Source organism: Lampris incognitus, chromosome 9 (assembly GCF_029633865.1).
Source record: "Lampris incognitus isolate fLamInc1 chromosome 9, fLamInc1.hap2, whole genome shotgun sequence".
Classification (NCBI taxonomy): domain Eukaryota; kingdom Metazoa; phylum Chordata; class Actinopteri; order Lampriformes; family Lampridae; genus Lampris; species Lampris incognitus.
In genome coordinates this window covers 19,102,097-19,116,912 of record NC_079219.1, presented here as the reverse complement: position 1 = coordinate 19,116,912, position 14,816 = coordinate 19,102,097, and the positions used below count along the sequence as shown (strand labels likewise).

General features: G+C 40.7%; 1 protein-coding gene across 1 annotated transcript in view; it reads right to left on the bottom strand.

The window, feature by feature from the left end:
• The window catches only part of LOC130118483 (thrombospondin type-1 domain-containing protein 7A), a 91,657-nt gene that overhangs the window by 53,036 nt on the left and 23,805 nt on the right, over positions 1–14,816 (bottom strand). The window contains exons 7-8 of the mRNA XM_056286935.1: positions 11,300–11,455; positions 10,600–10,803 (exon numbers count right to left, since the gene is read on the bottom strand). Coding sequence (XP_056142910.1) covers positions 10,600–10,803; positions 11,300–11,455 — 360 coding nt within the window. The remainder of the gene's footprint in view (positions 1–10,599; positions 10,804–11,299; positions 11,456–14,816) is intronic.

The following is a 14,816-nucleotide window of genomic DNA, read 5'->3' as shown; positions in this document are numbered from 1 at the left end:
ACCCCTGTGCCTATGGTTTATCATATACCTCCAAAGTGTTGTTGTCATTTTGGGGCTCTCAGACTGCATCCAGATCCATTTATCTTTTGTTAATTACGAAAATGAATAAGGTTTTCAGATACTCTCACATCGGAGCAGTGAAAAGCATATTATGGGGAGACTTGGGAGAAAATAAAATAAAAACACTGAGGTTTACTAAAATGAAACATTACAGGATCAATCATTCAATACCTCCACAAAATTTGACTGTAAGGGCCTTACATATTTGACCCACTTGATCCAGAATTTAACACATTATTCTGAAGATGATGAGAAAAAGCAATCTTTTCCATAAAATAAATGTCAATCACCATATCTATCCACTCCTGTATTGTGGGAGGTTCAGGAAGTAACCAATACCATGTGAGCACTTTTTTACAAGCAGATCTCAAAATACCAAATAAATATTCATCTGGTCACCTTGCCTGAAAACCAACATTTCCTAAAAATAATGTGGAAAACTGCAAGGGCAGATAGATCAGTGTTATGTTTTTTAGGTCTTTGTGAAACTATGCCCAGAAAGACCTTATCACTGGACACTCCAAAAATATATGATAGTGACTGGCTTCCCGAAATCCACACAGTCTCCAACATTTGGCATCCCCTCCAGCAAAATGTGCTTTCTGTTTTGGTGTAATAAAGAAATGAATAAAACACTTCCAACCATACCCCCGCCACACATGATAGTTGGAGCATTTCCACTGGAATTTACACATATCAAGCCAATCCTCATTTGATATTGAGAAATTACCTTCTTTTTCCCATTTTTCTTTAATGTATTCTGTAGTGTGTGATTTTTTTTGTTCTCATAAGGCCTTTATAAAATCTAGAGATAGCCCCCATATTTTAATCATTTCAGTAGGCACCGAAAAATATTTACAGTACTGGAACATTAAAGTCAGTTTTATTTCTAATGTTATGTCCAAAATCATTGCATACCTGGAGATGGCTATAAAAACCAGATTTTTCAAGACAATATTCTTTCCTCAGGTTTTTGAAGTCTTTTAAATGTCCCTTTTCTGTAAGGGAATTTAATGTTGTTATTCCTTTTGAGATCCAGGATTTAAATCTATGATTTAGTTTATTAGGCTTGAACTCAGGATTATGAGAACACCATTGAATTATTTGTCATTTATAATCTAGTTTATAATCTTCTTTTATCACATTCCAGATTTTTAATTGGACTTTTATCGCACATTTTGATTTGCACATTATCTATAAATCTTCCCAAATTATTGTGGGCCAATACTGCATGAATTGGGGGATCATTCATAATATAGAGTTCAATGTCTTTCCACCTGTTGTGAAATGTTGGGTTACAGATGTTAATTAAGGGATTAATCTGGGCTGCATAAAAATAATCCTTAAAATGGGGTAGCGCCATCCCTGGTTGAATGATCACACTCGTGCCCTTAGAAGACTGTAGAAAATCTGAACGACAATGGAAGGTCAACAAGTCCGAATTAGCGCATAGTGCCCTTAAAAACCAAATGTTAATTTACCAGAAGGGAGTTAAGGATGCGAGATCAGCTTACTTCTCTGAATTGATATCTAGAAATAACCGCAATCCTAAAGTTCTCTTTAGGGTAATTGATTCTGTTATTAATGGTCCCTCCACTTCTCTTTTGGAACCTGATGTTCAGCTGTCAGAATAAATTCTCAACTCATTTTGTAAATCTTCTTCTTTTGGCTTGTTCTCTGAATCTCAGGGGTCATCACAGCAGATTTTTGCCCTCCATAGCTTTGTCTAACATGTCCCTCTCTCTCTTGTAAATAAGGTGGAGAATATCAGGTCCCAAATCCAGCCTGACCCTTGCATTCTTTCCACTCCCCATGTTAATTCTGCCTTGTACCCAGTTTCAACCAATTACAATTTCAGTGTTAGAGAGTACAGTCTCCAATATAAACTCCTCCTCCTGTATCTTAGACATCATCTCCACTAAGCTGCTCAAGGAGTTATTTTCAACTGTTAGCCCCCATTATTCTGCTAATTCTTAATAATTCTCTGGCCTCTGATTCTTTTCCAGACAGCTTTAAGCATGCCATTGTTCACCCATTGCCAAAGAAACCCAATTTGGATCCCCTGTCCTTAGGTAACTACAGACCAATCTCCAAATTGTCTTTTTTATCTAAGATTCTGGAGAGAGTAATTTAATCTCAATTGATTTCTTTTATGAACACTACTAGTGTTTTTAACAGTTTCCAGTACTGAGACAGCTCTAGTAAAGGTTACTAATGACCTACTGCTGACTGCAGACAGAGGTGATAGCTCAATTTTAGTTCTTTTAGACTTAAGTGCTACCTTTGACTCAGTCGATCACAGTATCCTCTTACATCGCTTAGAGACTTGGGTAGGCATCAAGGGCTCGGCTCTTAGTTTATTACGCTCTTACCTCTCCAACAGAAGCTTTTCTGTTATTCTGGGTAACTCTACTTCCTCAATGGCTCAGTTGGGTTTCGGTGTCCCTCAAGGCTCAGTTCTTGGACCCCTTCTCTTTTCTATATACATGTTTCCTGTTGGCCAGGTCATTCAAAATCATAATGTGTTTTACCATTTTTATGTTGACGACACTCAATTATACATGCCACTAAAACCCACAGATCGTAGTGGCCTAGAAAATCTCACAACTTGCTTCTGACATTAAATCCAGGATGTCTTAATATTTTCTTAAATTTAATGATAAGTCTGAGGTCATTCTGTTTGGTCCCCCAAATTCTATCAGGCCTTTTGATACTAATCTTGGTGGTCTGTCAGGTAGTCTTAAGCAGGCTGCTAGGAATCTTGGGGTAATTTACGCTGTTAACCTTGGTTTTGAGAATCAAATCAAACATGTTCAGTCATGGCTTCTCCAGCTCAAGGTAATCTCTAAAATTAGATCATTTTTACCACTTGCAGATTTGCAAAAAGTTATACATGCTTTTTCATCTATTCTCAACTTGATTACCGCAACACATTACTCAGGTATCAGCAAGGGCTCCCTCCACCATCTGCAGTTGGTACAAAATGCCGTTGCTCAGCTCATTACCACGACAAAAAGGCATGACCATATTACTCCTGTGCTTGCCTCCCTACACTGGCTCCCTGCTATATTTCAAATTGATTTAAAATTTTTATTGCTCACTTTTAAGGCCTTAAATGGTGTTGCTCCTACATACGTTTCCAATTTATTGAGCTGGTATACATCCTCTTGACCATTAAGGTCTGCAGATGGAGCCCTGCTGGTTATTCCCAGGTCACGGTTTGTCACAAAGGATATTGGGCTTTTGCTGTTACAGCCCCCACACTATGGAACTCTCTTCCCATTGAACTAAGACAAACCAAGGCTCTAGCTTCTTTTAAATCTCATCAAAAACATTTTTTATGAAAGCTTTTACAAACGTTTGATATTTGTTTTTCTTAATTTACTTTTTATTTTTACTGTTATTTTTTTGTGATCGTTTCAATTAACAAATTGCTCTCTTCCCTTTTGCTCTTATTTTATGGTTTTATTTATTAGTGCTTTTTAGTTTATTTTCTTACAATGTTTTTTGTGTCATTTTTAACCGTTTTATCCTGTTCTGTGAAGCACTTTGTAACCCTGTTTAGAAAAGTGCTGTACAAATAAAGGTTATTATTATTAGTATTCCTCCTTCTTCCTTTGGGAGTTGTAGAGTTTAAAATTTAACCCTAGGTTTTTTCACCTGCCAAATAAATCTAGAACTAATCTTATTCAATTCGTAAAATTGTTTTGAGGGAATTTCTACAGGGAATGCTTGAAATAAGGGGAGATAGCATGAAATAATTTTCATTTTTACAGCCAATTCTATAACTAAGACCAAGGAAAGAAATGGAATTCCACCTGTGTATGACATCTTTAAATTTTGCTAAGAGAGGGCCATAATTTATCTCTGCCAGTGTTCAGATTCTTTTCAAAAATGGACGTCAGTAGGAGCAAGACGGAATATACATGCAAGAATGAGACGAAGGACAGTGGAATTGTGAAGATGCAAGGAGTAGAGGTGACGAAGGCGTATGAGTTTAAATACTTGGAGTCAACTGTCCAAAGTAATGGGGAGTGCAGAAGCGAGGTGAAGAAGAGAATTCAGGCAGGGTAGAGTGGGTGGAGAAGAGTGTCTGGAGTGATTTGCGACAGAAGGGTACCAGCAAGAGTTAAAGGGAAGGTTTACAAGATGATTGTAAGACCAGCTATGTTATATGTATGGGAGACAGTGGCACTGACGAAAAGACAGGAGGCAGAGCTGGAGGTGGCAGAGTTGAAGATGCTAAGATTTTAATTGGGAGTGATGAAGAAGGACAGGATTAGGAACGAGTATATTAGAGGGACAGTTCAGGTTGGACGGTTTGGAGACAAAACAACAGAGGCAAGATTGAGATGGCTTGGACATGTGTGGAGGAGAGATGCTTGGTATATTGGGAGAAGGATGCTGAATATGGAGCTGCCAGGGAAGAGGAAAAGAGGAAGGCCAAAGATGAGGTTTATGGATGTGGTGAGAGAGGACATGCAGGTGGCTGATGTGACAGAGGAAGATGCAGAGGACAGGAAGAAATGGAAAAGTATGATCCGCTGTGGCGACCTCAAATGGGAGAAGCTGAAAGAAGTAGTAGTAGTAGCGTTCAGATTCTTTTCGACAAGCATATTCCTAAATATTTCAATGAGTTCTGATCCCAATTAAAGTGGACTTTCTAAGATGTTTTGGGGCTGTATAATTAAAAGTCAACATTTGTGTTTTTTGTACATTTAATTTATGGCCTGCATATCTACCAAATGTTTCTAAAAGGTCCATTAAATCAGAAAATGAGCTTGAGGGTTTACTTAAAGAGATCAAACTATCATTGGCGTACAGTAATACCCTGTGATCTTCTCGAGTTATGCAGATGCCTTTGATGCTTTCAGTTTGCCTTATCCACTGTGCGAGGGGCTCTATATAAAGTGCAATAAGCAGCAGCGAAATTGGGCACCCTTGTCTCAAACCACACTCTAATATGATGGCATCTGAAAGGTACCCATTTACACTACATGGACAAAAGTATTGGGACATGCCTCTTTATCACTGAATTCAGGTGTTTTATTCAGACCCATTGCCATAGGTGTATAAAATCAAGCAGCTAGCCATGCAGTCTGCATTTACAAACATTTGTAAATGGGTCATTGAATGGGTCATTGTGAAGACCTCAGTGAATTCAAGCGTGGTACTGTCATAGGATGCCACCTTTGCAATAAGTCAGTTCATGAAATTTCTTCCCTGCTAGATATTCCACGGTCAACTGTAGGTGGTCTTATTGAAAAGTGGAAGCGTTTAGGAACAACAGCAACTCAGGCACGAAGTGGCAGACCATGTAAAGTCACACAGTTGGGTGAACAAGTGCTGAGGCACATAGTGCGTAAAAGTGACCAACGCTCTGTTGACTCAATAACTGCAGAGTTCCAAACTTCCTCTGGCTTAACATCACTTCATGGAATGGGTTTCCATGGATGAGCAGCTGCATGTAAGCCTTACATCACCAAGCACAATGCCAAGCGTCGGATGGAGTGGTGTAAAGCACACTGCCACTGGACTCTGGAGCAGTGGAAATGTGTTCTGTGGAGTGACGAATCACGCTTCTTTGTCTGGCAGTCTGATGGATGAGTCTGGGTTTGGTGGATACCAGGAGAACATTACCTGCCTGTCTACATTGTGCCAACTGTAAAGTTTGGTGGAGGAGGGATAATGGTATGGGGTTGTTTTTCAGGGGTTAGGCTAGGCCCCTTATTTCCAGTGAAGGGAAATCTTAATGCTTCAGCATACAAAAACATTTTGGACAATTCTATGCTTCCAACTTTGTGGGAACAGTTTGGGGAGGGCTCTTTTCTGTTCCAGCATTACTGTGCCCCAGTGCACAAAGCAAGGTCCATTAAGACATGGTTGGTGTGGAAGAACTTGACTGGCCTGCACTTAGCCCTGACCTCAACCCCATCGAACACCTTTGGGATGAACTACAATGGAGATTGTGAGCCAGGCCTTCTCATCCAACATCAGTGCCTGACCTCACAAATGCTCTTCTGGATGAATGGGCAAAAATTCCCACAGACACACTCCAAAATCTTGTGGAAAGCCTTCCCAGAAGAGTGGAAGCTGTTATAGCTGCAAAGGGGGAACCAACTCCATATTATTGCCTATGGATTTAGAATGGGATGTCATAAAAGCTCCTGTAGGTGTAATAGCCAGGTGTCCCAATACTTTTGTCCATATAATGTATTTTCATCTGTGCTGATGGTTTATTTTAAAGTGTGTGGATGCCCTTAACAAAATTTTTGTGCATGCCAAATCTCTTAAGAACATTATATAGGAAAGGCCAACCCACTGAATGTTTATTTCCTCTTTCATTTGAGTCTTAAGTTGTGAGTTTTTTAGGCTACTTGTATTTAACCTCCACAATGTTCTTCTCAGGTTATCACTGATATATACAGTTAAAGACAGAGGTGCATTGTCAGACATGTTGAATCATCCAATATCACAGCTCTGCATTCTATCGCGATCTCTTTAACACACAAAAAAAAATCTATTCTTCAGTATGCATCATGGGGGCATGAATAAAAAGTATAATCATGGCTTGATGGATAAAAGTTTTTCCAGAGATCTGATAACCCAGCTCTGTGATTAGAAGTTAATTTTTTTTATGTGAGGAGGCAAATTTTTTGATTTAACTAGTTTTGGGTTAAGATGGGTGTTCCAACCTCCGCTACATATGACAATTCCTGTGGCCCCTATCATTAAATCAAATATTTTTCTGTAAAAAGCAAAATCACTTCAGGGGTGCATAAATGTTACATAATGTTATTACAATGCCATCTATTTTTCCTGTGACTTATATATCTCCCATTTTTGTCTGACACTTTTAAAAGTTGTTCAAAAGATACTTTTTGTGATATTAAAATTGCTATGCCTCTGCTGATTCACAAGATGAATAATACACCCTTCAAAATCCTATTCTCTTTAGTTTTTCATGTTCTGATGGATCGAGGTGTGTCTCTTGTGAGAAGAGCACAACCTTTGGATTTTCACTTTATTTCTGACAGTATTTGGCTTCTCTTCGCTGGGGTTAAAATCCCATTCATATTAAATGAAATAACCTTAAGGATTTGCTTATTCATAGTCGACTACTTTGATTACTACACATAAAACCTACCCCGATATGCCCTGGTTGCATAAAAATTGTACACTAAAAATATCTCTCCCAAGGAACAAACACAATACAAAAACAAAGAGAAAACGGTTTTTAACAATGTCACCAAAATGGTTTAGAAGAGCTGTTTCCGATGTTGAGGCATGTTTCAAAAGAGCCTTGCGGGTCTTTGTATAGTCAAAGCCCCCATATGGAAAGTCCCATGTCGCAACAGTGGTGGGGCCCTAAAAGGTGGCCACATGCTAGCCAAAGTCCAAATAAAGTTAAAACAAAACAAATCGCGGATAACTCGTTAATTAACAAGTCCCGACTCCTTTAATTAGATAGAAAATGGAACTGTGGGAATTATACATGTGTAAAACTTCTGGACAAATAACCAAGATGGGACGCATCACTTGAGAGTCAAATAAAACTTATCTGTATCTGTGAAATGTCTTCTGCCATGGGGGGGGGGGGGTCGCCTTCTGTATTCTTGAAGTTTTTCCTTATATAGAGAGTGATGGTTTTTCTTGGGTTGTGTGCAGCTGCCCGTTACATCCATTTCCAGTCGCACCATCTCCCCGCCACCTGCCAAGTAAATAGGAGCTAGATCTCTTCTTGGTCCGGAGCAGCAGAGGACTTCACCACAGTAAGATTCAAGATTCAAGAAACCATGTCCCACATCTCCTCTGCAGCATCCTGAAATAGCCAGGCGCTGTCATCATAGAAGACCCACATTTTTGCAGGATATGACATCTGAGACTTTGTTTTTCTTTCAATACTTTCTTGGTTTCAGTGTATTCAGCGCATTTCTTAAGTACTTGGGGGGGCGGGGCAGGTACTCATGGTCAACTTAGAAGTGAACATTTTTGCAGAAAACTTTTTCTGCCACACTCTCTAGAGCACCTCTTCTTTTGTTTGGTAGCTCCTGAACTTGACCACTATAGATCTGGACTTTGTCTGCACGCTGTTGGGCTTCTGTGCCAGTGCTTGGTGTGCTCACTTGATTCTGAGCTTTCTGTCACAGGGAAAGACAAGCACACTTTTCAACAAGTTATCCAGAAAACCAACCATATTGGTGCCCTCTTTATCTTCAGGTATTCCGTAGATCTTTAAATTATCTCTCCATGCTCTGCCCTCCTGGTCTATCAGCCTGGCTTCCAGATAAACATGGTGCTGTGTTAGCCGCTCGATTAACGATGTTGCTTGAAGCATGGTCTCCATTTCATTAACTCTCTCCTCTGCCTCATACAGTCTGTCATTTGCTCTCTTCAGTTCTTGTTTAATGTCAGAGAACTGTATCCTGTTGTCTCTTCTGAACTTCCAGAGTTAGTTGAGAATACTTCGCAGGCTAACTTCGGGGCGGTCCTGGCCATGTGGATATGAGCCTAGAGAGCTGCTTCGGCTGCCTTGCCACAATTCGGGACCGTTTTCTATCATCTTCATGGTTATCCTACTTCTAGTAGTAACCCCTTTCTCCATTGTTAAACAAAATGTTCACTGATATTGGCTAAATTAAAGTTTTTTTGGAATTATTTCACAAAACCATCTGAGAGCTCGAAAATTAAGCTGTCATCCTCTCAGTGGTGGAAGTGGAACCTCGCACTGACACTCGAGATTATTACACATTTTAAAATGCAAGTGTATTTTCAAGATTTATTTTACCAGCAACCACAGGGCGGATCTTGCGCAACTGGGCTAATACTTGCTGCCATACACATCGCTACGTAATACTGTAGCATTGTATATGCAGTGCTGGTAGGTGTTGGGAGCAAACAGGCTTATTGTAAGCTAACAATTGCTAGCAAGCTCTTAAGTTTCATAACTGATCAAAATCTGCCTCAACCAATATAGAGATACATAACAGAGCAATCCCCAAGAACGAAAAGATTCAACATTAGCATTGGATATATGGTTAAAGGCAGTTATTTTACACCCCTACGCATTTTTACATTGGACCGGAAAAGGGTTGGTTCCAGGGTATTTTATTTAGCCATGAAATTTACATCATGCTGTAGATGTCTATTCTGCCAGGTGATTATATTCACCTGTTGTCCCAGCTGGAATACCCAATACAACAGGTGTATTAGGGCACTGGGGGTCCCCGAGGCCTAGATTGACCACCAATTCATTAAAAACAATGTAAATAACAATTTAAAGGCCCTGTTCAACTACCTAACCCCTTTTCTGCTACAAACTTTTTTTTTCTGTGCTCAGTGATATTTGGGTCTCGGAAACCACATTAGTGGTGAGGACTGCTGATTAACATTCTCAGCGAGTGGCACTGAAAATGATATTTGAAAATGTTGCGCAATACATATACATGAATCAATTTTCATGCAGAGACTATGGTACCTACAACTACAGGGCTTAAATTTAGGGTTAAGCTTAGGTGGCAGTTAGTGAGGATTTGGTTATCATTCAGCTATCCTTGTCTAATCTCAAGGCTTCTGAGAGAATGTCAATGTAGAGTCTCCCCTCAGCCTCAGAGTCAGAGTAAGCAAAACCATTCAAGCCCCAAGTGCCTAGTGACGAACAGATATGTCAGTTACCATTTCACTCAGAATTGGGAAATATAAAGCTGCATGAAGCAATATCTGAATGCTAGATGACAGATGGTGGTGCTACAGAGATTACACCAACAAACATTCTCAACCTTATCGCTGCAGTGTCTGAATTGTAACAAAAACAACGTACTTGCTATTTCAGCTGGATAATGCTCACAGAAGACCCAAAAGTGATGCCAGAGTTGCTCTATATCTTCTGGAAGTGTAAGTACACAGTTGTTTGATACCATGTTAGCCTAAGAATTTGCTAGCTTCATACATATTTCTATTTCATGGCGCTTGTGTCCTTTCCTCTCTGCAAGCATCAGTCTTTTCTTAAAGATGAACTTTTTCGGCATTATTTTATTAGACAACGACAGTGAAAGGCGGACAGGACATGGGAGAAAGACAGAGAGAAGGGTATGAAATGCAACAAAGGTTGCCGGCTGGAATCGAATCGGTGATGGTTGCGGCCATGTGACCATGGGGAATGTGCTGTAACCATTCGACTACGGAGGCGCCCGGCATCAGTCTTGATCAACTTCCAGCGTTCTCCACTTGTGAGTTGTAAGCGGACTATCCATGGGAGAAAACTGTAGACTAGGGTGTTGCTTCTCAGTGAGATTGGCCACACTAGCAACCCTTTCACATTACAGGGAGTAATTTGATTAATTGTTGATATCAAAAATATTGCTTAATGTAGCCTTAATATTCTCTACCAAGACAACATATTTTGAACAAAATGTGAATTTTTAGTGGATGTATGTTTGTGCTTTCTCATAATGTTTATAATTCGATTTTTACCGTCTTTTCTTTTCTTTCTGCTGTCTTTTCATTTTTTTGTTTTTAAGTGTGGTGCTTCCGTCTTACCATTACTGTTGACACACTGGACCTGCTGAACCTGCATTCCAGGGCCACAGGGCTTCTCATTGTCGGGGATGCACTGCTCCAAGCTGACCAGCCGCCAGTCATAACACATGGGCTCATCACAAGGCACTGCCTCCACCAGGTGGGGGCAGTTTCCAGGACCTCCAGTTGGCTCATTGGTGATTTGTCGCTTCCTCAATTTGAAACCTTGAGCAAAGTGTACACATGAGGGAGAGAGTTGACAGGACCTAAAATACCTTTTGAGCATTTACAGTTCTGCGGGACGTTCACAGAGATACATGACATAAATTCACCAAAGCATACTTATTTCTTCTCTTTACACAAGCCACACTTATGATTAGCATGTTTTGATCCGAAGACTGACTTGAAAGAACTGATCCCAGCTTAAGTTGACCTGCACATCTCTGACGTTAAAGGGAACATTTTTAAGGATCCTTTCAAGTACTGTTAATTGGTCATATATTTACTTTATTATTACACCACCATGTCACATTAGAGATGTGAAAAACTATCCCATGATGACTAAAAATGTGAAATATACAAGAATGACACCTCAATCTTTTAAAACTACACCCAACATTTAGCTTTTCATTGCAACACTCTCTTGGTCACCTTGTTTCTTTTCTTGCTAATCTAATTTATTTCAACAATTGGGCAAGCAGCTATCATCATGTCTTTGTACCTTTCTTCCCAACCTGGTCGTTACAGTTCTCAAAGGTGCACGGTCCCCAGGCCCCCCATGGGGACACGTCACATTCAGTCGGACACGGGATGTGGCACAGCTGGGATCTGTTGGGGATGGGGTCTTCACAAAGCTTGTTTTCCACCGGACGGGAGGCTAAGTGAATGAATAAAAGGTATGTTAGAATATAGTTGGGAAATGACAAACGAAATTGAAATGGCAATTAATGCTATAAACCTGGACCCCCTTTCATTGCCCTGTGGCTAGTAACTGAACTATATATTCCTTTTCTAATGCTTTTCCTCTGATCGCTTTCTTTTGTCTTTACACAAGGAATATTTCTACTCTAACCTCTAAGTGGAAAGTGAAAAAATGTGAGTTTTTCCTCCCTGAATATTTACTCTTATTCTTGGTATAAAGTCCCTGAGAGGAGCGATTAAAATAAATAAATAAATAAAATGCTTGTGAAGTAGTGCCATAGCTCTCTTTTTTTCCCTTTGCTTTGTTTATCACCCCCCATTAGCATGTCAGAATGATAAAGTAGCAATGATTATCCCATTCAGCGCCTCGCTAGCACATAAAACAAGGCAGAGCCCTGCCCACTTACTCTCAGTGGAGACACATGAGAAGGGATACATTCATACTGTGCTAAAGGTGTCGGAGAACAATGACAACATCTTGGCTCATGCATATTCCAGGAGGTGTAATTTGGCACCTGGATTCCCCAGTCGTGCTGTTTCACATTTACAAAGCTCCAGCCACGAAGCATATGTAATGTATATGCTTGTATGAGCTCCCTGTCAAAGAACTTTGAGAATAATAATGAAAAAATAAAATTAACAGAGATACTGTTGTTTCCTGTAGAGGAGTGAGAGAAGATGACTGTGAAAAAACACGTTTCTGAATGTCCACAAATGCAGTACTGTGGTAAATGACTTTGATTTATGTAAGTGTGTTGCATTTGTGCATAAATTCACATGTGCTTACATGGACACAGGCGAGTCTGTATACTCATGTACTGTACTGTATGTGGTGTCAAAGAGTGCCACCTCAAAGCTTTGTTATCTCAGAAACCTGTATGAAGGTTGTCCCTGTTGATAACGGAGGGTCTTGCTCATCCAGCTGAGGGTTTCAGCCTCCTTCACACAGATTAATTAACACCTCTGAGGCTCAGTTAATGGACAGCAATACATGTACAGAGCCCACATATATACAGGCTCACATTAAGGATTTTTTTCATTTCAAAATTGGGGTTAGAGTGGCTCATTAATCAACATTACCAATTCTTTACAATTTAAACTGATTGTACCATCTAAATTGTCATTATTTGGAAACCAAAACTTCATAATTAGCTAATGATTCTAATTTGGAGTTGCAATGAGTTGTAATGGAACATTAGGACGGCCAGGAGGTAAGTGAGGTCATTCCCCACCTCGAGGGCCTGGCTTTATTCCTCTGTGCAGGTTTATGTGGTGTCTTAGTTAATCTTCTAATCTTTCAGTAACATCATTATCCGCAAATAAGGTCTGTCTCATTCCCAGGAATAACAATGAATAAAAATAGATATGAAATTTGATAAATCTAATCTCGTTCCAGGTTTTGATCTACCTCAAAACAAAATGTTATGCCCCCCTCTGACAAAATGATGAATGGAATGAATGTGCAACTCATTTGTGATTAATATTCAAGATGTTAGTTATGAATCGCTCTGAACTTACAAACGAAGAAACATCAGAGAGGGCATAGTCATCAATAATTTTAGGACAGAGCGAATAAATTAAGGGGAATTTTTTTTTTATGTCTATTATGTCAGATTTCAAAATGAGATCATTTATTATTGTAGAACTGGATGTCCTTTTTTTTAAGCGGTAAATATCATCTCACCAATTCCTGGCGATCACGGGTTTGCATGTACATATGAGTATTTGCAGGGTCATATGTACACGCCCCAGCCTTCATCCACATGCAAATCCAAATTATATGATTCAATGATTGCATCAGTTTTTGTGAAACTTTACACACAACCTCCACAGGAATGACTTGCTCTGTCTTGGAAAAGCCCCTCCCCATTCAGATCACAATGCATCCCCATACGTCCCTTTGTATAATCCCTTTTTCTTCTCCTAATTATCGACTACTGACACATCACAGGTTTCCTGTTCAATAGACTTCCCTTTCATTTCAATTTGACTCTACTGAAGTGTCATGAGAGGCTGAACTTGCATCTGTTATCTTGTATTATACTGGTTATGTCATAAGATGACTCTTATTAAATGGGATTTACTCTCACTTTTTTTGTATTTCTCCCCCTTTTTCTCCCCCTTTTTCTCCCAATTGTATCCGGCCAATTACCCCACTCTTCCGAGCTGTTGCTCCACCCCCTCTGCCGATCTGGGGAGGGCTGCAGACTACCATGTGCCTCCTCTGATACATGTGGAGTCGCCAGCCGCTTCTTTTCCCCTGACAGTGAGGAGTTTCGCCAGGGGGACGTAGCAGGTGGGAGGATCACGCTATTCCCCCCAGTTACCCCCCCCCCTCTGAACAGGCACCCTGACTAACCAGAGGAGGCGCTAGTGCAGTAATCAGGACACATACTCACATCCGGCTTTCCACCCGCAGCCACAGTCAATTGTGTCTGTAGGAACGCCTGACCAAGCTGGAGGTAACACGGAGATTCGAACCAGCAATCCCCAAGTTGGTAGGCAACGGAATAGACCGCCATGCCACCCAGACGCTACTGTCACATTTTTTAACTTTAGTCATTGAGAAGTGTTCAGGTGCTACTGAGCATGCTCAGTCTTTTTGCTGGAACGTAAAGTGACTTTTCCACAGGCACCTTGACAGCAGGTGCTGGAGTGAGAGTCACTCACATTCACCATCCAAGTCCCACTTCACGCTAAAATCTTGTCATTTTCCTGGTTTTCAAATCCTAGGACTGTTGGAAGGCCACCTTTCACACTGTCAAGTTGATTCTCCTCTCACACCTCCTCTCACACACACCCAGCAAATTTACTAACGTTAAATTTAGTTAATTTAATTACACCATGCATTTAGTTACTGCCCTGCCCTATGATCATCTGCATCATGCATGTGATGAACTTGAAAAAATGGCAGGTAGGGGCGTCGAGGTCACATAGCGGTCTATTCCATTGCCTACGAACATGGGGATCCTGGTTCGAATCCCCGTGTTACCACCGGCTTGGTCAGGCATTCCCTACAGACACAATTGGCCGTGTCTGTGGGTAGGAAGCCGGATGTGGGTATGTGTCCTGGTCATTGCACTAGCGCCCCCCCCTGGTCAGTCGGGGAGCCTGTTCAGGGGGGAGGGGGAACTGGAGGGAATAGCGTGATCCTCCCACGTGCTACGTCCCCTTGGTGAATCTCCTCACTGTCAGGTGAAAGGAAGCGGCTGCAGACTCCACATGTATTGGAGGAGGCATGTGGTAGTCTGCAGCCCTCCCCGGATCGGCAGAGGGGGTGAAGCAGAGACCAGACGGCTCAGAAGTGTGGGGTAATT